At 42.8% G+C, this 23,908-nt stretch overlaps 2 protein-coding genes and 1 non-coding gene across 7 annotated transcripts; all 3 read left to right on the top strand.

The window, feature by feature from the left end:
• Nucleotides 1–1,369: 1,369 nt before the first annotated feature.
• Tmem139 (transmembrane protein 139) lies at nucleotides 1,370–3,729 on the top strand. 2 transcript variants are annotated; one of them, XM_034519330.2, is made up of 4 exons: nucleotides 1,383–1,473; nucleotides 1,804–1,904; nucleotides 2,422–2,677; nucleotides 2,897–3,729. In XM_034519330.2, the coding sequence occupies exons 3-4, from the start codon at nucleotides 2,439–2,441 to the stop codon at nucleotides 3,294–3,296; spliced, it is 639 nt and encodes a 212-aa protein (XP_034375221.1). In that variant the 5' UTR covers nucleotides 1,383–1,473; nucleotides 1,804–1,904; nucleotides 2,422–2,438; the 3' UTR covers nucleotides 3,297–3,729. The 2 variants fall into 2 exon arrangements, with proteins under 2 accessions (XP_076769575.1, XP_034375221.1); XM_076913460.1 differs by lacking the exon at nucleotides 1,804–1,904 and having other exon boundaries at nucleotides 1,370–1,473.
• Casp2 (caspase 2) lies at nucleotides 3,518–22,195 on the top strand. Of its 4 annotated transcripts, XR_013104053.1 has the most exons (12): nucleotides 4,246–4,400; nucleotides 6,715–6,865; nucleotides 7,092–7,259; nucleotides 7,404–7,485; nucleotides 8,068–8,162; nucleotides 8,441–8,617; nucleotides 13,489–13,617; nucleotides 16,646–16,736; nucleotides 16,821–16,881; nucleotides 19,472–19,621; nucleotides 19,797–19,906; nucleotides 20,062–22,195. XR_013104053.1 is itself a non-coding variant. In XM_076913458.1 (11 exons), exons 2-11 carry the CDS (start codon nucleotides 6,734–6,736, stop codon nucleotides 20,191–20,193), a joined length of 1,266 nt encoding a protein of 421 aa, XP_076769573.1. In that variant the 5' UTR covers nucleotides 3,518–3,660; nucleotides 6,715–6,733; the 3' UTR covers nucleotides 20,194–22,195. The 4 variants fall into 4 exon arrangements, 3 of the variants coding, with proteins under 3 accessions (XP_076769573.1, XP_034375474.1, XP_076769574.1); XM_076913458.1 differs by lacking the exons at nucleotides 4,246–4,400; nucleotides 16,821–16,881 and adding an exon at nucleotides 3,518–3,660; XM_034519583.2 differs by lacking the exon at nucleotides 16,821–16,881.
• LOC117721122 (small nucleolar RNA SNORD88) lies at nucleotides 15,611–15,699 on the top strand. Its single transcript, XR_004608391.1, has one exon. It is a non-coding gene; the product is annotated as a small nucleolar RNA SNORD88 (small nucleolar RNA).
• Nucleotides 22,196–23,908: the final 1,713 nt, after the last annotated feature.

The raw sequence follows: 23,908 nt of genomic DNA, 5'->3' as shown, positions 1-23,908 counted from the left end.
TGCTATAGAGATCTCAGTTCCCGCATCAGGAACACAGCCCAGACGGCATGACGTCGTCGACACTCCCACCCACACCCTCAGGCCCTTTGCCTTTTACCTCATTCCTTTCTCTCTCCGAACTAACACCTTAAGATGACTTGCAAAGTATACCAGGGACTTCTCAACAACTTCCTTCTGTTGGAGTATTAACTGAGGCTTTAAATTTGAATTCCAGCCATACTTTCTCCATACGAACTGAATAGTAAAAAAACTGGTACAAACAAATGAAATACTTGAGTACAAGCAAAATTACAACAGGTTGTCCTTCCTGCCCCACTTCTTACACTATACAAAGCTACACCTCATGTGGGTACTATAGTCTGTCATGATGCCCCATCCTTTCCTCCAGAGCAATCTTGGACAGAGGCTCCCTAGGAAGTCCTACCACTACAGATATGCTCATTCTCATGTTCATATCCATTTTCATCCTCTCTCTCTCTCTCTCTCTCTCTCTCTCTCTCTCTCTCTCTCTCTCTCTCTCTCTCTCTCTCTCTCTCTCTCTGCTTCTCCTATCAGTCTTGTCTACCCCCCAACTGTTCCTGAGGACCCTAGATTATATTCGCATCCCAGTTTCTCTAGCGCCATTGGATTTAATGCGGTGAGGGAACAGAGTGCACTGGGACCCAGCACACCCACCGTCCCCCTCTGTCACACTTCCTCACAGCCCAAACGCACAAATAGAGCATTAGAGCAGCTACAGGAGCCACAGGGTGCAATGAAGGGGCTAGCTCCTGATCAGAACATAAACTATGGAGCTACCCAGTATCAAGATTCACTTTTTTCAGGGATTCGACCAACATTGAAAAGAATCACTTTTCTTGTAATGCTCAGAGTAAAAGAACAGTAAGTAAACGTTAAACACTATATAATCAGGTAAAAGCTGGGGCAGAGGAAGGAACGGTGTGGTTAAGCAGTGCAGACTTTAAAGCAGGTTTCATCTAGAAGTAGGAATTGTGAAAAGCCTGCTGGGAAGCCAGGGCACACCTCCAACGCTTCCTGAGAAAGAATCCACAGACAGCAGCAGAGACATGATATGCCACTCCAATTACGACCATGGCTCCTTCTATACCCAACAGTGTGAGTACGCCACGGTCTCTGCTCCAGTTTTTCAGGAAAGACATGTACAAAACAAATCAGAAAGTACTTTGTGCTTAGGGTTGTGACTAGCACCCAAGATGCTTTGAGTGGGACGAGGAAAAGACTAATTCCAACTGCGGTCCTAAGTACAAAGACCATTGGGAGCGGGAGGGGACAGGACTTTACAGTGGAAACTGAGGTGGAGCAGTAACAGGAGGTCAGTCTTGGGAGAAAGGGGTGGAGAAAGACAAGGCTTGAAGGAAGGATTAGGGCAGAAGAGAGGGTGGGGCAAGTGGGCTCCGCCTTCTGCCCCTGTGTCCCAGGTCTGCTTCGGCTTTCGGCGTCCCTAGGAGACAGGTGAGCCCGAGCTCCTAGGATCTCTACAAGGGGCGGGGCGCAGGCCGTGCGAGTCGTGTTGGTGTGGGCAGAGAGGATCTGCGAGTTCTTGCTGCACTGAGTTCAGAAAACTGGAAGGGTGTTTGTCTGGTGTGAACTGTCTTGAGATTGACTGTTGCTGTTTTCTCAGAGAAAAGGTGTCCCTTCGAGCCTCTGTGCTGGCAGGAAACTTGAAATCTGAGATTAGTGATTTGGGGGAGGAGGCTTAGGTCAGGACTACGTGGTGTGTAGAAAAGCCATTAGGACTTCTGGTGGTTGCCCTAGGCCTTTCTAAAATTCTTCCTCGCTTAGTTGGTGTCCTTGTGGCCTTGTTGTGTCTGGGTTCACATTTTCCTCCATCCAGAGCATGGGCTGATTCAACTGTGGCTGACAGCGAACGTTCAGGCTGACAGGTAAGTGATGAGAACTCTTCCTATCTCCATCAGGGTCAATATTGGGGGCCCTCTGGCTGGGAAGAAAAGAATAGAGGTTTGACCAGACCAGGAAAAAGTCAAAGCTTGATTCATCATATGAATTCCAGACATTCCTGTGTGCACTGAGGCCACAGGCAAGGTGGCTGGCCCTGGGTCCTATATGGTGTAGTTGGGAGCTAAAAGAGAGACTTCAGAAGAGAGAGAGAGAGAGAGAGAGAGAGAGAGAGAGAGAGAGAGAGAGAGCGCAAAAAATGTAGGCAATGCCATAATAAACTCACCTTAGGGCTGAGAATCAGAAGTGGACTAATTTCCCAGCTTTTCATACCAATAACCTAGAGACAATAATAAAGCCACCAGAGGGCCTGAAGATCCATTTGTTTCAGACTGAATTCATCACTGGGAACCCAAATAAAGGAGCATAATATTTTTACCTTGGGGTCTGACACTGCTGCAGTGGCAATCACTAGCTAACACACAACTGTGTGTCTTTCTGCAGGTGCCCTGGGAGGGGCCATGGTGCCAAGGCAGCTGTTGGGAAAACTGAAGCAGCCATTTCTTTTCCTGAGCAGTGCCTCCCTCCTCCTGGGGCTGGCTTTACTGGTCATACAGCCTAATGTCGCCCCTGTTGCTTACTTCTTCCTCTGCTTGGCTGGCTTCTGCTTTATTGCCTGCCTCCTGGCCTGTGCTATGGAACGGTGCCTCCAATCAAGCTCAAGGCAGACTGAGAATCCAGAGGCCTCAGGCAATGCACAGTGAGTTAAATGGGAGATGGACAGGATGACCGGAAGACACCCTAGGCCCTGTTCCCTCTGTGCCCATTCTTTCTTAAACATAGACTCGGCTTTCCTCTATCACTGATATCATTAAGAGCAATGGTCAGCAGACAAAAGAGAGGTCTTTTGCAAGAGTAGAACAGTAAAAGGGAGGCTTCTTTCAGATAGCCACTAATGTCCATATTTCTCCTCCCACAGAGACAATGAAGCTTTTGAGGTGCCAACCTATGAACAGGCCGTAGTGGTGATGGATTCACAATCACAACGACACCTCCAAGAGCTGGAGCAACCACCTCCTTACAGCAGTATCATAATATCCCCAGGAGTTGAGGGGGCACAGCCTAACCAACCAGAGAGGCCCAGCACAGGCAGTCTGAAAAGGCGAGTAGGCTCAGAGGGGACAATGACTCCCAGAGGAAACCCTGGAAGAGCTCTTCGACTTAGGGGTCCACGAGTTGTGTCCACAGCTCCTGATCTGCAAAGCTTGAGAGTGGCCCCCAAACTGGAGCCTAATACTCCACCCCCTGACTATGAATTCTGTTTTGCTCACCCTGATGATGACAGTGTTTTCTATGAGGATAAACGGATACTTCCCTAAGCGATGCTCTCAGAACCTATCATCTGTGCACTCATTTGCCCAGCATTTCCTAATATCTATTGAATCAAAACTGGTTTTGCTCGGACATCACAGTTGAGGCCTTCAGAGCAGCGGGGAGTTGGGCTTCGGCATATCCTTCACAGTTGAGATAGAAATGGCACACCTGGATTCTTCTGGAAACATTCTGGAGCCTACCTGATGACCAGTATTTCCTGCGTAAGGTGGAAGATGGGAGAGATAAGTTGCCAACAGAAGCTGGAGAGATACCTCTGAGTGACAGCTGAGTTTCTTCTATTGCAGACAGCAAGTCTCGCTAAGATTCCTGATGGGGTATTACCTACCAGGATAATGAGAGATTCTAAGGGTGAGGGGTGCTGAATCGTTTGCACAAGAACGGGATGCTAGTAAAAACATAAAAATAACTCGAATCAAATCCCAATTCCAGTGCCTACTGTTTTCAATACCAACCTGGCAATCCACATTACTTTATAGCGTTGTCTTGGGACAACTGGTAGATAAGAGAAGTCTAAATAGAGACAGGACAGGACAACTAGGATAGGATAAGTGCGACCAGGAGCGCCCCCAGCCTGGGAGACGAGCGCCTCCTAGTGCTTTCCATCTTCCCTGCACCCTGGCCCTGGAAGTTCAAGGCGAACAAGGATAATAAGAGAAGGCCAGCCCCTTTGGGCTCCTGGTAGTTAGTGCAGGAGGGGCTGGAGGAACCAGAGGAGGGGGCTGAGATTTCCGCGGGAATCGATAGCCAATCAGATCCCCGAGTGGGAGAAACCTTGCTCTTTTCCCGCCCCTTCCCGTTCCTCTTAGAGCCTCCTCTCTTCCCATTGGGCTGTGCGTGCCTCAGCGAGCAGTGTGCGCTTGCGCTTGTTCCGGCGTGGGTGGGGCTTGCAGGCGTCGGGGCGGGGCCGTGCGCAGGCGCGGCGCGGGTGGGAGGCTGGGGGAGGGATGCGGGGGGGTGGCGGGGCCGGGCGTTTGTTTTGTGGGTGGTGCGTGTGCAGCCCGGGAAAAGCTGGAAATGGCGGCGCCGAGCGGGAGGTCGCAGTCCACCCTGCACAGGAAGGGGCTGATGGCGGCTGACAGGAGGAGCAGGTGAGGAGGGCAGAGTCGGGGAGGCGGCCGGCCGAGCAGCGCGGCTTCTTGGCCTGGTCCCGCGTGTGCAGAGGCTGCAGCAGCCTCCCTTTGTCCAGCGCAGAGGAATCTATACGAGAGTGGATCTTGTCAGTCCTGCAGCATCTCACCTTTTCCAGAGATGCTCCGGAACGGCCTTTTCCTTCCAGTTCTTATCTGAGGACTTAAACTCGTGTCTCTTTAAAACCAGAGACTTTGTGCAGACTTCGCGACTTGGCCTCGGGTACATTTGATTTGGGTTGACTATCTCGTGTCCTGCACTGCTTTTCCATATGAATAGATGTTTGTTAAGAGAATTCCACACAGGTTTGGGGGATTTGAATCCTTTGAGAGGATTAGATGGTCCCTGTTTCTCCGCCTCCTCAGTTTCGAAGAGAATAAATGCACAGGATGACACAATTTAATGTTTCCTGTTCAAACCTCTAACATTAATTTAGAAACGGGAACCATCAGAGGACACGGAATCAAAGCGTTAGAACCTTCTTGGTGTTCTTTTTCTCCTTTCCACTTTCCATGGGTGTCCTAAAATTTCAGGTGACTGGAAACTTCGGGAAAGTTCATATTTAAGCCTCTTCTGGTAGTTTGAAATAAAAGGAAGTAGCAGGTGCGCGGAGTGGCTGATGCTTCAAATCAACACCGGTGACTGCTTCGTTCAAAATTCAAACCTGGGACATAAGAGACTTTAGAACTGGAGTCAGTAAATTGTGCCTGGGGATGGGATTGTGTAAAGAAGAGGCTTGTTGTTGTTGTTGTTGTTGTTGTTGTTGTTGTTGTTGTTGTTGTTGTTGTTGTTTCAAGGGAGTCCTGGTGAGATGTCAGCTTTTAAAGGCTATCGGGCTATAATCCTGGCATCCTGATGCCTGAGGCAAGAGGATCAGAAAAGACCTATTTGATCTCCTGGCCCAGTCCTGTCAAACAGAATGAGGTGGTGGGGGAGAGGTCAGATGCCCTCTCAAAGAAACCAGAGCTTGGTGAGCAGAGTGAACCTGGAAAGAATAGTAGAGTGAAAATCAAGGGAATGGAGCCTTTTAAGAAGTGGCTGTTCCTACTGAACTAAGAACTCTGCTGTATCATTCATCATGTACCTGAGGATATACCCAGCTAACAGCTGCAGTATTCATTTTATTTTCACCAGATTCTATATTTAACCTCATTACTGTGTTGTCTTGTAAGGTGATTCTTACCTGAGGTTTTAAATTCATGTAGAGAAGATTCTAGTGAATTTTGAAATAGCTGGTACATTCTGAATACTTACTCTGCCTTGATACCTCTTGCTAATGCAATTCCCCAGGACCCTGTTTTTCTAAGTGTCAACTGAAAGGACACTTTATGCAAGGGGCATGTGACCAGTGCATAGTGTTTCAGTGATTGGAGATGCTTATTCGTTCCCCTATATTTTACCCACACTGAAGTCAGGATTCATCTAAAACTATCTTGATTATAAAGTCAACTGTTACAGTCTCACTCCATTGTCATCAGACTCTAAGCATTGTCTCATACTAAATAAACTGGAGATGAGGGAGCTACATGGCACATAAAGGATACATATTGGAAATGGGATTCTTATTCATGAGCATAAGCAGGTCTCTTTAAATTTGAGAGAAATACTAGGGAATCTTTCAAATATATTTATTGCTGGAAACTAAATTACCAAAATAATTTAACCCTTGCTTGCACTATTTTTGTGATTACAAGTTACAGCCTGCTCACCATTGGTATCTACCTCCTGTGGCTTTCACTCAGTTTCTACTTAACCATACCTTGTAGGATTTTGATCACTTTTTAGTATCAGTTTATCACGGAAATGTAAAATTTTTTGATATAATTTATGTGAGCAGTCTAGGACAAGTGTGTGTCTGAGAAATGTGGGTATCATTTTTAGGTTTTTATTACTTTATTCCTGTCTTAAGATCATTTTCAACTTAGGTTAGTTTTTTAAGATAAAAGGTATGCCATGTTTTCTGAACATTAAAGCTTGTCTGTCAGAGGAGTGTTTCTTCTCTTGGATGTGTTTGTGCTTCTGTGTATTAATTTGACCAAGATAGCTCCTTGCTCTCCTAATCAGGTCATTATCTCAGATAGTCTGATGTAAACATTCTCTAGAGAATTATACCTTATTTGCTTAGGGTCAGCATATTACTGCTTAGTACATTTTGATTTAAAGAGATTTAACAAAATGTGCCTTATCTTGTTTGTTCTTTTTACCCACTTCTTTTCTCCTCTTCTGTGTTCAGGCTTATACTTGAAAATCCCTGTGTCTGCCTTCTTTCTGTAGGATTTTGGCAGTGTGTGGAATGCATCCTGACCATCAGGAAACTCTGAAAAAGAATCGAGTGGTGCTGGCCAAACAGCTGCTGCTGAGCGAGCTGTTAGAACACCTCCTAGAAAAGGACATTATCACTTTGGAAATGAGGGAGCTCATCCAGGTATCTGGGGAGGGGAACGGCTCCAAGAAGATAAACTAGAGAAAAAGACTTTGGAAATGCCCTTCTCAGCCTTGAGAGTTTGATAGAAACCCTCACCTATGCATTCTCACTCTATAAAAAGTAATTCCCAGGATGAATTAGAACACTACTTAGGAACCTCATGTGGAAAAATAGCATTATAACTAGATCAATAAGTATAATTTAGTATTTTATTTCTGTGCTTTAGGCCAAAGGGGGCAGCTTCAGCCAGAACGTGGAACTTCTCAACCTGCTGCCAAAGAGAGGACCCCAGGCTTTTGATGCCTTCTGTGAAGCCCTGCGGGAGACCAGGCAGGGTCACTTGGAAGACTTACTGCTCACAACCCTCTCTGATATTCAGCACGTACTCCCACCGGTATGAAGCTCTAGGACTGTAGCCTGGGATGGGTTAGTTTGTCCAGAAAATATATAGAGCAGGGGGCGTGGAGAGAGAAACTTGGTTTTACTTAAGACAGAACCATCTCTGAGGTCTTTCATGGTGAGTCTTGATTTCTTACAGTTGAGCTGTGACTATGACACAAGTCTCCCTTTCTCAGTGTGTGAGACCTGCCCTCCTCACAAGCAGCTCCGCCTATCCACAGGTGAGAACCGAAAGGACAAAAGGAACCTCCCATTGACTTACCTGCTTTTTGACTGGTATCTGACTTTTCCCCAAAAGTGACACCAGTTTCATCATAGGAGCAGTTTTTTATGAATGTTGACAATCTAGTAGGATAGGTTAGAAGGATATAAATTGGACCCATTCCCCTCCATAATAGGTAGTATTCTTCAAAATAATTGGCTTTTTTGTGTGTGTGTGTGTGTGTGTACCTTATTCAGATGGGAAATATAATTTACTATGTATGATTTGAGTTGCCTTCTCTGTAAAGCCAAACAAGAAAAGTTTACATTTAGGGCTCCCTGTCTGAACTGAGGTGATTAGAACCAGGCTTGTCTCAGAAGGACTTTCCACCATTCAGCAAGTTCTATTTGAAGCCGTGTATAGGGGCACCCAGTGATCACCGAAGCCAGCAGGGCCTGTGCCAGCATGGAGCTTACGTGTTGGGGAAAATAAACATTAAGGCTTCCATTTAAAGGGCATCCTACAGTTAAAATGACTAATTAATGAAGTTACAGAGCAGTGCTGAAATGTGCACTGACTTCGGGCGTTCTCCCTACCACAGATACTACGGAACACTCCTTAGATAATGGTGATGGTCCTCCCTGTCTTCAGGTGAAGCCATGCACTCCTGAGTTTTACCAGGCACACTATCAGCTGGTGAGTTTGCATAATTTCAAGAAGAGAGGTCGGGAGTTTTGTCTGTCTTTGCACTTGTGAGAATGCTGTTGCTGATTGATGGCTTCTGTGGCTTTTCCTTGTTACCTAGTGTGATTTAAAAAAAAAAAAAAAAAAAAGAGGAGGTTGGATTGGGGAGTTGTCTGCTTTGGGGATGTGGGTTATTGTTTGGGGGTGTGTTTTGAAATTTTTGATCTTGTAGGGTAACCACATTGCCTGTCATCAAGAAGCTCCTGGTCTAATTGGCCTCCTCCTTCTAGGCCTATAGGTTACAGTCTCAGCCTCGTGGCTTGGCACTGGTGTTGAGCAATGTGCACTTCACTGGAGAGAAAGACCTGGAATTTCGCTCTGGAGGGGATGTGGACCACACTACTCTAGTCACCCTCTTCAAGCTTTTGGGCTACAGTGTCCATGTGCTGCATGACCAGACTGCACAAGTACGTGAGGCTGGAAAGGCTGACATGTAAATTGGGTGGGCTGCACTTGGGGGCTGGTGCTTCTGTTCCTCTTGGGCCTGCTGGATGTTTCTCACTGTTGTGCTGCTTCCTGCAATCTAGTAAAAGGAACTAGGGCCTGCCAGTTGTCTGAACATTGCTGTCTCAAGGTAACTGTGCTTTCATGGAGTTAGAATAGTCCAGGGAAGCTTGGGTTCCCACATGTATGTGTTAAGAAACCTGACTCCCAGTCACTCAGGAAGTGATGAGACACCAAGATCCATCCAAACAAACTCCAAAAGGGTATTTATAAATCAGGCTACGCAGGCATTTACTTTATAGTTGATACCATTACTTAAAGAGACCAATTATTGTTTAAATCATTACTTTTGGTAGACTCAGTAGATTGAAAGTGGAAAAATATATGTGAATGCTATTTAGAGATAGTCTAAGTCAGTGTTGGATTGTTTTAGGGTAGGTTGCTTCTGGACAAGTCTCACACATAAGCAATTAGTTATAAGTTGTTCCTCAGTGACTTGGTTTTGAGTATCAGGAGTTAAAGTTCAAGACCAGCCTCCTTTACATAGTGTAATTTGAAGGGCAGCCCAAGCTACTTGAGACCTTGTCTTTTATAAATAAATGAGTAAATAAATTCCCTTTGTCCCCATGCAGTAGAGAGAATTGTGGTTTTGTATTGAAAGTTTATTGTAGTCATCTTGGCTGTCCCACTTCTGTGAAAATAATTATGTATTTGCTACATCTTGGGTGTGGCCAGTTTCATAAGTATGTGCCTCAGTGCTGTTCCTGACATGGTGCTCTTGCCAGCTTGCCCATAATTGCCCACTTAAAATAGGTCCATTCTTGCTTCAAAGCCATGGCTGGGAGTTGAAGTTGTGGCTTGGTGGTTAGAACATTTGCATAGTGTATGCAAAGCCCTGAATTTAATCTCCTACAAGGGGAGGAGGAGCATAACAAGACCAACCTTTTCCATCATCAAGGGAATTGAAGTAGGTAGCTTGTCCACCTCTAACTGTTGAGGGAGTTGGAGGGTCACCTTACAGGCTTTGTGCTATGTTTGTTTTCTAAGGGTATGGTCTATCTTTTCCTTATATTTTTCGAGGAAACAGTTGTGTTACGGTTTTCTAGATTGTATGTTGTTACAGTGAATCTTAGATGCTTGATAAAGGATTCCATTCTTTTTCACTAATGTAGTTGAGTACTACTGCTTTTCATTTCATTTTGTTTTGTTTTTGAGACATTCAGGAAACTTGATAAGTCCATGAACTGTACTTTATATAGGTCATTTCCATTTAGGCTGTATTTAAGGCAGATTCAAGGGCTACTGAGTTCTTCACTCCCAAGTTGTTCTGTCACATGGGTTGCAGTGAAACTAAATTTTGAGCACTTTGTAATTGAGGACTATTAAATTAAAACACACACACATTTAGTGTGGCTCAGAATTCAAGGATGGATGTAGAGGGAGCTTTTAACATTAGTTCGTCCCCCTATATTACTGATAGGAGCTGAGTGTATAAATAACTTGAGTAGATGAGGTCAGAAGAGTAAATACAGTGGGTGAACTCACAGAGGCCGTCGAAGCAGAGGGAGCAGTGTGTAGACGAGATGAGCACATCATAAGCCAGGTGTTTGCCGTGAGTACAGTACTTTGCTACATTGGGAATACATTGAGAATGTGCAGAATTCTCTTTTCCTGTTGGGCTTATCTAAGGACTACTTTTTTAAAAGGTTTTTATTTATTATATGTAAGTACACTGTAGCTGTCTTTAGACACCCCATAAGAGGGCATCAGATCTCATGGTTGTGAGCCACCGTATGGTTGCTGGGATTTGAACTCATGACCTCTCGAAGAGCACTGAGTGCTCTTAACCACTGAGCCGTCTCACCAGCCCCTAAGGACTACTTTTTTGGCCGTGTGGTGGTGGCGCACGCCTTTAATCCCAGCACTTGGGAGGCAGAGGCAGGCGGATTTCTGAGTTTGAGGACAGCCAGGACTACACAGAGAAACCCTGTCTTGGAAAAAAACCAAAAAAAAAAAAAAAAAAAAGACTACTTTGTTAATATATGTGACAAGCAGAGAAACACAACCAAGAAATCTAAGATCCTCCTTTGTATCATCATTGGTTTTGAATAGTAGTGATTCCCTTGAAGTAAAAAAATAATAATAATAATAATAATATAATTAATTGTAGAGTACTTTTTTCTGCTGTTGGTGCTGAAGAGAACACTAGTGTTCTTACCACTTAGTTAAGTATTCAGTGTCTGTCATCAAACACGCATTGTGTCTACCTTGAGAGGTAACTTGACTCTTGAATCATAGTTTAGCACATTAGGAAGTAGAGATGTTTTCTAAGGTGATAAGTTTGATTCTCACCACATGCTGTTGTTTTTTAATTTGCATTTGGGTTACAGACAACTGGGAGAATGTAAGGACATTCTATGGGTCATCCCTCAAAAATATAGCTGTACAACTTTGCATTTATCTGTAGATGATATACCACTCATACAGCCTCCAGTACTCAGCTGAAGAATACTCAAGAGCTGCAGACCCTGCTATTTATATAAATACTATACTTTTATTTAAAAAAAAAATATCTACAGATCCTATTTTAAGCTGCATCATGTGTGGAAAAAAAAAATCCACCCAAATAAGTAACCTACATTTGTTGAATGATTTCTCTTTACTCAGTGACAAAGTATGTTTGTTCTCTTAGCTTTATTGTCCTCTTTTTTACTGATATAATAAGCTGCAAGTTTAACATGGCCAGGGATATGTGTGTGTGTGTGTGGTGTGTGTGTGTGTGTGTGTGTGTGTGTGTAATTTTTATTTCATTCTTCAAGCAAAATTAACTTTTAACTGTCTTTAGAACATTCACAGTTACTCATTCTCTTCAAATAAATTCATAGTTATTTATTAACAAATATTATGTTATGGATTGCTTCTGCTTACCCAAAAAATATGTCTGCTTTCTCAACCAAAACCAATTTCACCATTTCCAGTTATATTACAGGGTATACAAGCAGAAGTATCTGAACAGGCCAGGTACAGTAATGAGTGTTTGTGATCCTATACTAGCTTTGGAGACTAAGGCAGGAGGACTGAGAGTTGAAAACCTGTATGTGCTTCATAATAAGTTCTCAGTTAGCCTGAGCTATGTAGTATGTGCCTGTCTTTAAACAATCACAAAAACAAAGAACAAATATTTTCAAACAGATAGATTAGAAACTCTTACATTTTAAAATGTCAGAATTAGGGGGAGAGTTTATTAAAATAATTTGCTGAAGCTCGGCTTTGCACCGTTTGCACAAGTTCTGAGCGCTACTGCAATCACTGCTTGGGAGACGACACTTTTAAAAGCTCCAAAACATTCACAGGTGAGCTGCCTATTGGGAGTAGAAAGGATGATAAATGGGAGGCCTGTGTGCTGGGACTGTTCTGCTTAGAGCACATTCATCGTTTTAGTTCCTTAAAAGTTGTAATAAGATGAACTAACATAATAATAGGTTTTTTCTTTCTCTCTGTCCACTACAAGTAAGAAAGAAGGCTTGGACTGGACCTCTTAAGTTGCAAAGGGAGACACATGTTTACAAAGTATAATGGATACTATGTAGTTTTCTTTCAAAGAACCAAATTCTTAAGTGGGTGGTATCTGTATAATTAATCAATGAAGATAAAATTCTTAAGTTGGACCCTAGGTTGATCAATAGTAAGTTTCTTTGAACAAATACTGAAATTATTACTCAATCAGACATGTTTATTATAATAATGGAGGATCTTTGGAGTATCTGATTAAATTCTTTCCTTGCAGTATTCCACTTAACTGTCACAAGCTAAGAGAAAATTTACTTGTAATGATTTAATCGTAAAATGAAAAGTGGAAGTTAGAGGGACTAAGTCTCTTCTTTTAATATTGGGTTTCCTAACTGAATGGATCTGATCTCAGAGCCATACATGAAGTTGTTTTCCCTGTATGGAAGAACATCACAACTGCTTCTCCTGAGCAGTGCGTCTTATGCACACATCATTGTGGCTCACTTAGAATCCAGACAGATACTAGATAAGTCCTGCTGGTCTCCAGTTTTGAGAGTTGATCCCTCGTCAGAGCACTTTATGCTCTTGTAGCTGAGAAAGGGCTGTCTCCTTATGTATAAATGGGCTGGAGGCTTGGGAATGAGTCAAAGTTAGCACACTCAGGGTAACTTCATGTTTGTTTTGTTAACGTGCATATATGTGTGTTGGCATGTGTTTAGGGGTGTGTATGTGTGTGTGCATGCATATGTGTATGTCAAGGCCCTAGGGTTGGTGTCAGGAGTCTGACTGCTCTCTACCTTACTTGTTAAAACAAGGTCTTCTAGTTGAACCCAGAGCTTGCCAGCGTGGTTAGTGTAGCTAGTTAGCCAGCCTGCCCTGGGAATTCCTCCGTCTCTGCCATCAGGTGTTAGAATTATAGTAATCAAGGCCCTGTGCTCACCCAGTATTACTCAGGATTTGGGATCCAAGCTCTAAGCTTCTGACTTTAATGGATACACTTTGCCTACTGAGCTATCCCCACATACACCATGTGACTTCTTTGGTAACTCACTTTAATACAGGAGTTCTTAATCTATTTCAATGAATTCGTGACTTCATACTCAGAGTTTGATGTCTGAAGTCATGTGCATTTTTCTTTTGAGTTATAGTTTTCTTTAGCCTTTCAGAGAGTTTATGTTATCACACTGATCACAGGAAAATGTAGGAGAACACTTTTATCTTTCAGTAGGTCTGGTTTCTTTGAAGCAAGCCAGAGAATAATTCAAGCATTAGAGGTTGATGCTGACTGCAGTGAACAATACTAGCAGGTGTCTCTGTCTTCTAGGAAATGCAAGATAAACTTCAGAATTTTGCACAGTTACCTGCACACCGGGTCACAGACTCCTGCATAGTGGCACTCCTCTCCCATGGTGTGGAAGGTGGCATCTATGGTGTGGATGGCAAACTGCTTCAGGTGTGTATTATTTTGTGGAAGCTGACCATTGAAAATAGGCCGTTATATGTCCTATCTTTCCATCTGTATTAGCTACTTTTTCCTAGCTGTGACCAAATACTTGACAAGAAGTTTCTGAAGGGAAGATTTACTCTGGCTTATGGCTTGAAGGCATACAGTCCATTGTGGCAGAGAGGACTTAAAAGTGTTTTGTTAAACCATGTCATCTTAAATTTTAATACTGTTAAACATAGAATATCTTCATTGTTTTTCAGTTAATTTTTTTTATTTTATAATCATCAGAGCTAAGAACACTGCTTAACATGAATGCATAACATAAATAGCAGATGTATGTTTTGGACTGTTTCAGAAATTGTTGGAAAAGCAATCCCAATCGCAAACCAAAATCTATTCAATAATTTTTTTTATGAAACTCAATCCAACAATTCAAAAAGCAATTTTTAAAATCAAACTTTCTAACAGTATAGTCCAAAAAATTAACACCAGTCTTAACATGTCTGTGCTGAAGAATGCTGATAGAAAAATATTAAAAGTCAGTTTTCTATAATTAAACCATTATGCTAAAATTCTGTGTCCAGTAAAGACACTATAGGAATCTAAGCTAAGTATTTAAGCCTGCTTTATTGGGACACGCAGTGCCAAGTACACTTATTACATGTTCATGACTAAGGCTGAAATGAAGCCACACAATAGAACAGCAAGCACTAACAGAAGCACCTCAGATTTGTTATGCATTTGATGTTGAATGAACTTTTGACAATTGTGCATCAGAAGCCTTTTGATAAATCTTTTGACAACCCACACATTTAGACCTTATAGAAAGTTATGACCTAAAGGTTAGGAAACTCAGTTCTAGGGGATAGAGAGATGGTTTAGCAGTTAGGAGCACTTACTGCTCTATCGAGGATGCAGGTTCCATTCCTAGTACCCACAATAGGCTACTGAAGAGCAAGCGTGTCATTCCAGTTCCAAAAGACCTAACACCCTCTAGCTTCTATGGGAGTCTCCATGCACCGGATGCATATAAACTAGTGCAGGCACACATGCACATAAATACAAATAATAAATCTTTACAAGAAAAAAAAAGGAAACTACTTTTGTGATTCTAAGTCCTATCATAAGACACCCGAACAGATTACTTTTAAACCATAACCTGTCCCTGGTTCTCTTAAGATTTAATGGGCATCGCATAGTGAAAAATACATTTCTAAGAATCTCCTAAGTTTTAGTTGTTTCAAAACTGTTCAAAAGGATAAATGTAAAGTATTGTGAGACTGGAGTTAGAAGTTATAACAAACAAGAGAACCAATTTCACTCAAAACACAATGGCGGAGTAATCATTTCTGTTCTAAAAAGAAAGGAATGGGATCATAATAATGAAGTGGACAGACACTGCACTGAAACCCTCCTGAATGAATGACGAACCCACAGCTCAGCATCCAGGGTTCCTCAGTGCATCATTTGCTCCAGTTAACATGATCAACTTGATCCTTCCAGCTTGCAGGTGGCTTATGTGGCCTCTTCGGGGCCTGCTTCACTTGGTGCCAACAGCTTTCCATAGCAAGGGCCCCATGTTTCTGCTTTCTCCATTATATGATGTCTCTGTTTAAATCTCAGCAGTCACTTTCTGTTTTAGCCACTCGGGAGTTCTACACAGGTATCCAGCCTTGCTGAAGCTACACATTGCCTGGCCTCTTGGCTTTCTAGAACCTTGGTATAAGTATCTGGTTCTACCTCTTCTCTGCTGCCAGCTTGAGATGTAGCCTAGTTACAGCAGCCTCTGACTTTTAGCTGACCCTTGGAAAATCCTTCCCTGGGTAGCCTACATACAGCAGGATACACCTAAAGATGATTTTTTTCAGGTACTCCTGTTTTGTGGAAATTTGTCCCCTCAACCCTGGAACTCTCTTGATTGGAATCTTTTCCCCTAGTTTCCCCCTTTCCTATTGTCTAATGTAGAGCTCAATTTTTGCCTTAATGACTCAAATAGAATTCTCTCCCATGATGTCTAGCACTGGGCTCCAGTCATCCTTGAGGACACGTGTTTCCTAGAACCTTTGACACCTGAGAGTCTGGGGGTTCTGGTACATGATAAAGAGTTTCTACCATGTCCTTCATTTTAACCAAGTTCAAGGGCCTTTCTTCATGAAAGTACATTTTTATATCTTTATGCTGTAAACTTCACTCACTATAAATGTGGGTAAGTTTAGTGAGCAGTGGGTCACTATGGTGACCATGTCATACAGCCTGAATGTGGTGGTAAAATATACTCTGCTAAATAAATTAGTCCATTATTTCAATTTTACTGCAAGTTTTCAGAATACAGACGACTATATCCAGTTCCTCACCAAAGTGAGACACAAGCTGAGTTCTCATTAAACTCCTTGATCTGCTCTGTGATCTACTGAGCCTGGCCTGTGTCTTTATTTTTCTTAATTAACACTTGGGTCTCTTGAAATCCCGCTAGAATTGCCCATGAAGCCCTGCTTACAGCATTCTGGGCTGGGTAGCCGGCAGCTTCTAATTCTCCCATATTCCTCCAACCAAGTGGGAAGGTTTGTGGCTGTATTGACCCCTCTCTGGCATCAGTTTTCACTATTAGTTTTCTTGGTCTTAGACCAAATACTTAACAAGAAGCAACTTAAGGGAGGAACAGTTTGCTTTGGCTCCCTATTGGAGGATGTAAGGCCCCCGTGGCACAGAAGCCCACTAACTCTCCAGTGGAGGCAGGAGCTTGAGGCTGCTTTCTTGCATTTGGGTAGATCATGTAACATAAAAAAAAAAAAAGAGAGAGATGCTGGTATGTCTGGCTTTCTTTCAGTCTAGGTTCCAGGTCTTTCCTCCTTAGCTAATGCTTTCTGGAAATTCAGTACCTTCAAAAGTAAACTGAAGTGTATCCTAAGAAATTATAAATGTTGTCAAGTTAACATGATCAGCTTTCAGATGATGGTTGAATTTGTTATGTGTTAGATTTCAAGAGGTCTCACTGGCTACCTAACTTCCCCTCTCCCTTATCTGTTTCTGGTAGCTCCAAGAGGTTTTTCGACTTTTTGACAATGCTAATTGTCCAAGTCTACAAAACAAGCCAAAAATGTTCTTCATCCAAGCATGTCGTGGAGGTGAGTGCCCTGGCAAACCAGCATCTGGGTGGTGGCTCCTGGGCAGCCTCCACCAGCTCTCACTTTCCTGTTTGCTCCTCTCAGGTGCTATTGGATCCCTTGGGCACCTCCTTCTGTTCACTGCTGGCACCGCCTCTCTTGCTCTGTAAGTGTCTCCCAATGCATGGGGTGTGCTAGGACTTGGGCAGCCCATGGCTCTCAGTCTGATCAGCTCTGTACACCTCCATGGCTGTCAGGAATCTCTTACCAGTGTGTGCCCTTTTCCTAAGAACTTGGCTCTTCTCTGCTTATTAACTGCAATGTACTGTTTCTCATTCCAGTTAAGGATTTCTGCTTGGCTCTTCCTAACCTTCCTTCTCTTTCCCTCCCATTCTCTCTGTGCCGTGTTCACGCTCCCATGCGCTTGCCTCCTTCCTTTACCATTCTCAGAGCACGCAGGAGAACAGTACAGACCTCATGTCTGCCTCGGACGCTCCTGAACTGCTTCTGTCCTTTTCTTTCTTGCATGCAGTGTCTTCTACCCCTTTAAGAGCCAGGCCTGTGTAACATGGCTCAGAAGACACATAGGCCTCCTTCTCATCTAGAGGAAAACAGTAGTAATTAAGAATCTAAATTTGGAATCAGATTGTGACTCTACTGCTTAATAATTATGTGAAGTTAGAGAAGTCACATCACATCCCTCTACTTCATTTCCTTCTTCTACTGTGCGTAGTCAACTTCTTTAAGCTGTTATGATGATTATCAAAATTTGTACCTAAGAGCTTTTAGGGTAAATGTGGAAAGAAAGCCAACCATGGCTGCTACAGCCTGGTCAGCATCCTCATTGGGTTAAAGTTTGCATTATCCTAACATGCAGGTGCCTAATGTTTCCCTGTGTATCACTGCAGAGTATATTTTAAAGACTTGCAGTCACTGTAAATTGCATCACAGAAGCAGAAGAAAATGTCTAAGTCATATACGATTACTCGGGAATTAAACCAAGTGTATGTGGAACATCTTGGATTTAGATCTCATGCAAGGATGAAATTTGTGTGATAGCAACTGTATAAGTAAGAGTATGCAGTAATGAGGTTATCGTATCTGAGGCTCGTTTGAAGAGGCTTTTGTGGCTGGGAAAAGACTTAACTTAAACCATGGATACATGCTTTATACAGGTGTGAAGAGAGTCTTTCCGAGAAAAGGGATGGAACACATAACAAACAAAAGGTTATAAATTTACCTTCTAGGTGCACAGTGTGCCATTATTTAATGCCATCCGCCCACCCCAACTGTATAATATATTTGCAGTGCTCAAATCTAAAAGGCTAAACATCTCTATAAGTGATGTAGTGAGATGCGGCTGATCACAGGCTGCTAATCCAGCTAATTACCTTTAGTCATAGCTTTAGTCATAGCTGAGATTTTGAGCTTTAATGGATAATACTTTGTGAGTTTAACTATGAAATTAATAGGGTGCATTTTTCCGGGAATATTACCATGGAAGGGGAGCCGATCTAAGAAAAGAGGATGTGAGGTCAAGCATTTTTTATTTATAAATGTTTCTCTAGACCCAGAGCACTGCTTTACACAACACAGTAACACCTAAAATTTTTGAGTGAATAGAGGAAATCTGTGTATAAAAATGGGCAGTAATATAGAAAGCAGCTGTGAAGAAAAGGTAGATAATGTCCATTGATTAATATGCCTGAAACTTGAAGGCAGGAGGTGCACTTAAAGGACATCCTCAGCCTGGCCTAGATGGCAGTAACAACAGAGCAGGTCATTAATGACCATTTTCTTCCTACCTCAGAAGTATATGTAGTGCTGGGGCGAATGAAGAAATTGCTTTTCTCTGGACTAATTTTTGTTGTACCAATGTCTCAAATCAGGCCCATTAAAGTATAATAAGAAGCTGATGCTTCTCTGAAAATTTGAACTTGCCAATATTCCCAAAATACAATGATTGACTCCCAAGCTAGAAGGGTGAGCTCGATGAGAGTCTAGTTTTAACTCAGTGTGCCCCTGGATCTTAGGAGACAGTGCCTGGTAGGTGCATGGATGATACTTAATTTAAATTTAAGAAAAACAAATTTTTTGAGTCATTGAATCTTGGTCCTTTTACCCAAGTTCTTCAGTCTTCTGTTTGTCTTGCATGTAGGAAGTCCTGTGAAAGGGATCTTGGGTTTGGTGTGCTAACCTGTTCATCTTCACTCTGTTCCCGGCTGCAGACACAACTCCTTTCTAGCTCTAAAATAAACAGCAGCTTGTTCATTTTGTAGGAGAAAAATACTCATTTGTTTTTCTGATTTTAAGTTCTTCCGTTTTTGAACGTCTCTAAGTCTTGGATGCTTATCAAGTTTGTCTTATAAACTCAATAAACAAGTAGGAAAAGGCTTAGAAGTGTGAAAATTGCTGTGAAAACCTCTGATCACACTCTCATTTTTTAAAACTGATAACATAGTTTAAGGTTATAATTTTAATGTAGAATATGAGTAGTAAGTAGTCTTGGTTTTTCTTCTAAGACTGAATATCACTATTGTCTAATACAGGGGGAAAAAGTAATTTCTGTATATTACTAACTGAACAAGTTAATGTGATTATTAATTTTATTTTTTTAATTCTTTAGCTATAGGTTGGAGGCAGCATCTAAAAATGGCTCCTCAGTCGCAATTATAGGGAACGTGGGTGTACCTTTGACAGATGTATAGAAGATGGGAGGAAGTAACACCTTCATGTCTTCTGTTGGTCTTTTGCAGATGAGACAGATAGAGGGGTGGACCAGCAAGATGGAAAGAGCCACACTCAATCCCCTGGATGTGAGGAGAGTGATGCCGGCAAAGAGGAATTAATGAAGATGAGACTGCCTACTCGCTCAGACATGATATGTGGCTATGCTTGCCTTAAAGGTATTTTGAGACACCATAAGAATGTAAAAGGTTATACTGTCCTAGATGTGGGGTTTATTTTGTTTTGTTTTGTCTTCGTGCTGAAGTCTACTTCATATAGGAAGGGTAGAAGATGGAGTAGAAGTCTGACTTTGTGAGGCTTGCCCATGACCTCTGGTATGAACTCTGGTTGTAGGCAATGCTGCCATGCGGAACACCAAACGGGGTTCCTGGTACATTGAGGCCCTCACTCAGGTGTTCTCTGAAAGAGCTTGTGACATGCACGTGGCCGACATGCTTGTTAAGGTAAGTCAGTTCCAACTGACTCCACAAGCCTTTGTGTCTCCATAGTGGTGTTCTTCCTTCTTGTCTTGCACGCTTTTATCATCTACCCTTCTGGTTGGTCTGTACATGGAAGCACAGTGATCTTAGACTTTGGACCATTGGTTCTGCCTTCCCAGGTGAATGCTCTTATCAAGGAGCGTGAAGGCTACGCCCCTGGCACAGAATTCCACCGATGCAAGGAGATGTCTGAGTACTGTAGTACTCTGTGCCAGCAGCTCTACCTGTTCCCAGGCTACCCACCTACGTGATGCCGCCTGCTATTCTGTTGGAGGCCACTGGACCACTGGGGCCACAATGGAGACTTCTCTTCAGGATGGTTTTTGTTCTGTCTACCCCCTCAGGGATATGAGATTCTCCCAGGCTTGTTTCCTGTCAGCCATCTCCATCTTTGGGTATGAAACTTAAGGACAGCTCCTCCAGTGTTGTGTTCTCTTCCTATAGAGCCAGCTCTGAATGGATGTGTTGCCGGAAAGAAGCATTTTGGCTACAGCCAATAAGTCTAGAAAATGGCATTGTGAACACAGTATTATTGTGGGGAGAGGACATATGGATTTCTCAATGTCTGTGATATTTTCGTTCCTGGGGGCTCTCACTCTCGTTGCTTTTTTTTTTTTTTTTTGGTCAGTTAAGGTGTCTCAGATCATCTCCTACTTTTTTTTCATATCTACAACCTCATTTTTTTCACAGTGAAGATTTGGAAAATGTCCCAATTTAATGTAAGTGGCAGATGAGACCCTGCTACTTGAAAAGTTTCTGTGCATACCCTTGAGCTGAGACCCTAAGTGAAGAGCAGTCCCTCAACCTTACATTGATTCCTTCGTGTTCCTTTGAACAGAGCCTAGAGTCTGCATGCCATGACACTGGAAGTCCTAGAAATTTCCCTGGTCATGCTTTATTTGAATTGTCACTTAATAAACCTTATCGAGCATATCAACATAAAAATGCAGTAACCAGGTGAGTGTGCCATGTCTCATACTGTCACCTATCACCAGGATGTTTCTCCTTCCTTACTGTAGTTTCTGCCATACAGTAAACTGTACTTGACGGCTGGCCTCCATCTCGCTTGCTTTGCACTGGTCCCCCTCTTTACTTTCACCCCATTCACTGGTTCTGCTGAGTCTGTGAAGTCATCCTTTATAGGATGTTTCTGGCCACTTACGGTGTGCTGTAGTTGCTTATTCTTTCTGTCTTCTGCTTCAGCATAAGGCTTCTTTGGTTTTCTGCAGCAGTATCTCCTCATGTCTCTCTGTGTTTTGGTGAGGACAGTACCATACATGATACAACTAGAAGCACTTGTCTCTGCTCTTACGGAACATATTCTTGTAAACCTTTTACATTTCCATTTTTTCCTCTCTTCCAACTTATTTTCCATGTAACAGTAGTTTTGGTTTTTAAAATATCTGGTGATGTCACTCTCTTGCTTAGAGCACTAACTTCTGTTACACCTCATCTAAAATGCAAATTCTTACCCAGCTTATGAGATCTGGCTCTTAGCTTCCCTTTGGATCTCATTAAATGGTGATTTCTCACTATGCTCCAGCCGCTCTCAGTTTCTCATCTCAGTGTTGCAGGTGGTCTGAGCTCTTCTTTAGGCTAGTCTTTGGTTCTTGAGTCCGGCCGGTGGAGGCCCCTTAACCATGCTGCCCATGAACAGTCTTCTGTACCTCCTTATGACGGTATCATGGTGGTCCCTGTGGTGCTTACTGCAGGTTGTAATGTCAGGTTTGCTTGTTTCACTGCTTCCCCCTGAAGCTGAATGCTCCAAGAAAGCAGGAACTGTACTTCTTACTTACTGATGTTGTGTAACTGGCACTTACTAGGTCTTTGATGAGTGTTTCCTAAATAAAGGAAGGAGACAAGCTAACTTTAGTTAGAGTCTACTTTTTGCGATTTCTAAATTGCTATTATAGTATACAGTTTAATTAGTATTTGTACTCTTATGGGTTTTTTCCCCAGGTGTTTTATTTTTATCCACTGTTTTATTGTTGGTGGTTTTTTACATTGTTTGAAGACATATCACGTGTGAGACAACTTCCTTCACATTCCCATGGTGCCCAACAAATTTGAGGCCTATGGTAGTTGAGGTGCTCAATGAATGTTTGTTGTATGAACCAGGTGGTTTGAAGACTTGCTGCCAAATTCAGCCTTTGGGTCAGTATAGGATGCATAAGTGGTAGAATCTTCACACTTCCACTGCCAAGATTTTGTATTGCCATCAGGTGCCAAATAAATGTTGATACTTATTACTGATTTGTGCCTGCTGTATATTTTTGTGGATGCTCAATCTTCGGAAGCCTTATATTTTATTTCATTAGCCCCTTACACTGATTTCTTCCGTCTCACAAGGCATGCTGAGATCCCTCCAATTTTGCTACCACTGTCTTTCAGTATGACCAGGTTGTAGGCCTGTCTTCGTTGGCATAACCTGAGATTTCTCATGTTCAAATGAGATACAGGAACTAGTAGTTGTTCTGGCATATTAGTTATGGGACAGGGGCTGAAATAGCAGGTAGGGCTAAAAAGAGGATGTAGAAGTGGGGAGGGCACTGGGATTCCAGTTTTCATTCAGCCCATATTAAAGATTTTTCATAGACAAAAATTAACAAATTTTAGGTTGGCCATAAAGAGATGTAAGCAATGAGCTCTAGGCTGGTGAATACTTGGAGTTCATGCATCAAAAAGCATGTGCTCAAGTTGTGGAAGGTTTGATGAGAACCAGGAAATTCTGCTGGAGCATTGGAAAATAAACTGCTGCAGAAAGCTGCTGAGGGGTGACAAGTGTCTGTCAACCAGCCGAGTCCAGAAGCATGCCTGCAGGTGGGGAGAATGTTGGGACTGGGGAGACTGGCCAAAGTACTACAGTAAAACATGTACCTTGCGTGAGGGTGGATTCAAAATTCTAGAAGGGAAGTAGACATAGGTGCCTTTTTTCAAGATAGTAAGGACAGAGGAGGTGTGGTATTTTGGAGAATTACAGAGCAGAGCCTGCCTGAGCCTAAGTTCATGTCCTTCCCACCCGCCCTTGAATAAGGGTGTCAGGTTGAATTTCACAGCTCTCCTCCCTTCCCCCACTTACCTCTGCCAGGGGATTCTCTTCTAAAATTATCCCCTCCCTGAGGTGGGGGCCGTCCTCTGCTGCCCTTCCCCATCCTGTTTTCTCAAACAGGAAAGGAAAACAGGAAGATAGGAAACCACTGTTCATGAGGGCAAAGCTATAAGAAGGGAAAGGGGGGAGGGAGCTAAAGAGGGGGAAGCCACAGAGCTACAGCTGATGGAGTGTTGCCCACACAGAGCTGGGAGCCTTCCATTTGGTCTTCCCTGATGTCTCGTAGAGAGTCACTTGCCCTCGTTTTTGCCTAGAAGAGACAGTAAGGCTATCAAAAAAGGAAGAAATGCAGTATTGAGAGCATGTCTTGTAAGATCACGTAAATCTGGTTTTATGATAGAACTGCCTATAGTAATGTCTTTAATGAGACACTGGTTAAAGTAGCTAAGTCTCCACTTGCCCATACCTAAAGGTAAGGAAAAAGTTTGTGTTTTAAAGTCATTGTAATGGTTAAAAGTGATGATGCCAGGAAAATACTGTATTCAAAAAAGATAGAAACAGGTTTAAGGAAACCTGTGGTGGATGCTACACTGGAAAGCCAAGCCTTAACAAGCGATGGTCAGGGTGTGACCCTTTTGGGCATTGCCTTATCTGCCCTTGAGTCATTGTGTCATTTGTCTGTAGTGAACTGCCTGTTTCATACATGCACTCCCAGTGATGTTTGGGTGAGAATATGACTCAGTGATAGGATGCATGACTAGCATGCATAAGACCCTGGCTTTAGTCCCCAGTACTGCAAAGTTATGGTCATATTTATTGCCCCATGCACTGGGGAGGCCAAACCAGCAGAGGCTGGCATTGGAAAATAAGCATAAGCTGAAAGGAAAATCTGTTTCCTGGGGAAGGATACTAAAAGA

This window comes from Arvicanthis niloticus, chromosome 15 (genome assembly GCF_011762505.2).
Source record: "Arvicanthis niloticus isolate mArvNil1 chromosome 15, mArvNil1.pat.X, whole genome shotgun sequence".
In the NCBI taxonomy this organism is placed as follows: domain Eukaryota; kingdom Metazoa; phylum Chordata; class Mammalia; order Rodentia; family Muridae; genus Arvicanthis; species Arvicanthis niloticus.
Note: the sequence above shows the minus strand (reverse complement) of the source record. Positions and strands in the feature narration are given on the sequence as shown.

Excerpts from the sequence above, each read along its gene's own strand:
- Casp2 (XM_034519583.2), top strand. The coding sequence starts at position 4,327 with ATGGCGGCGCCGAGCGGGAGGTCGCAGTCCACCCTGCACAGGAAGGGG. Across the intron at positions 4,401-6,714 it reads GCGGCTGACAGGAGGAGCAG|GATTTTGGCAGTGTGTGGAA; the intron begins GTGAGGAGGGCA and ends TTCTTTCTGTAG. Across the intron at positions 13,618-16,645 it reads TGGATGGCAAACTGCTTCAG|CTCCAAGAGGTTTTTCGACT; the intron begins GTGTGTATTATT and ends TGTTTCTGGTAG.
- Tmem139 (XM_076913460.1), top strand. The coding sequence starts at position 2,439 with ATGGTGCCAAGGCAGCTGTTGGGAAAACTGAAGCAGCCATTTCTTTTC. Across the intron at positions 2,678-2,896 it reads GAGGCCTCAGGCAATGCACA|AGACAATGAAGCTTTTGAGG; the intron begins GTGAGTTAAATG and ends CTCCTCCCACAG.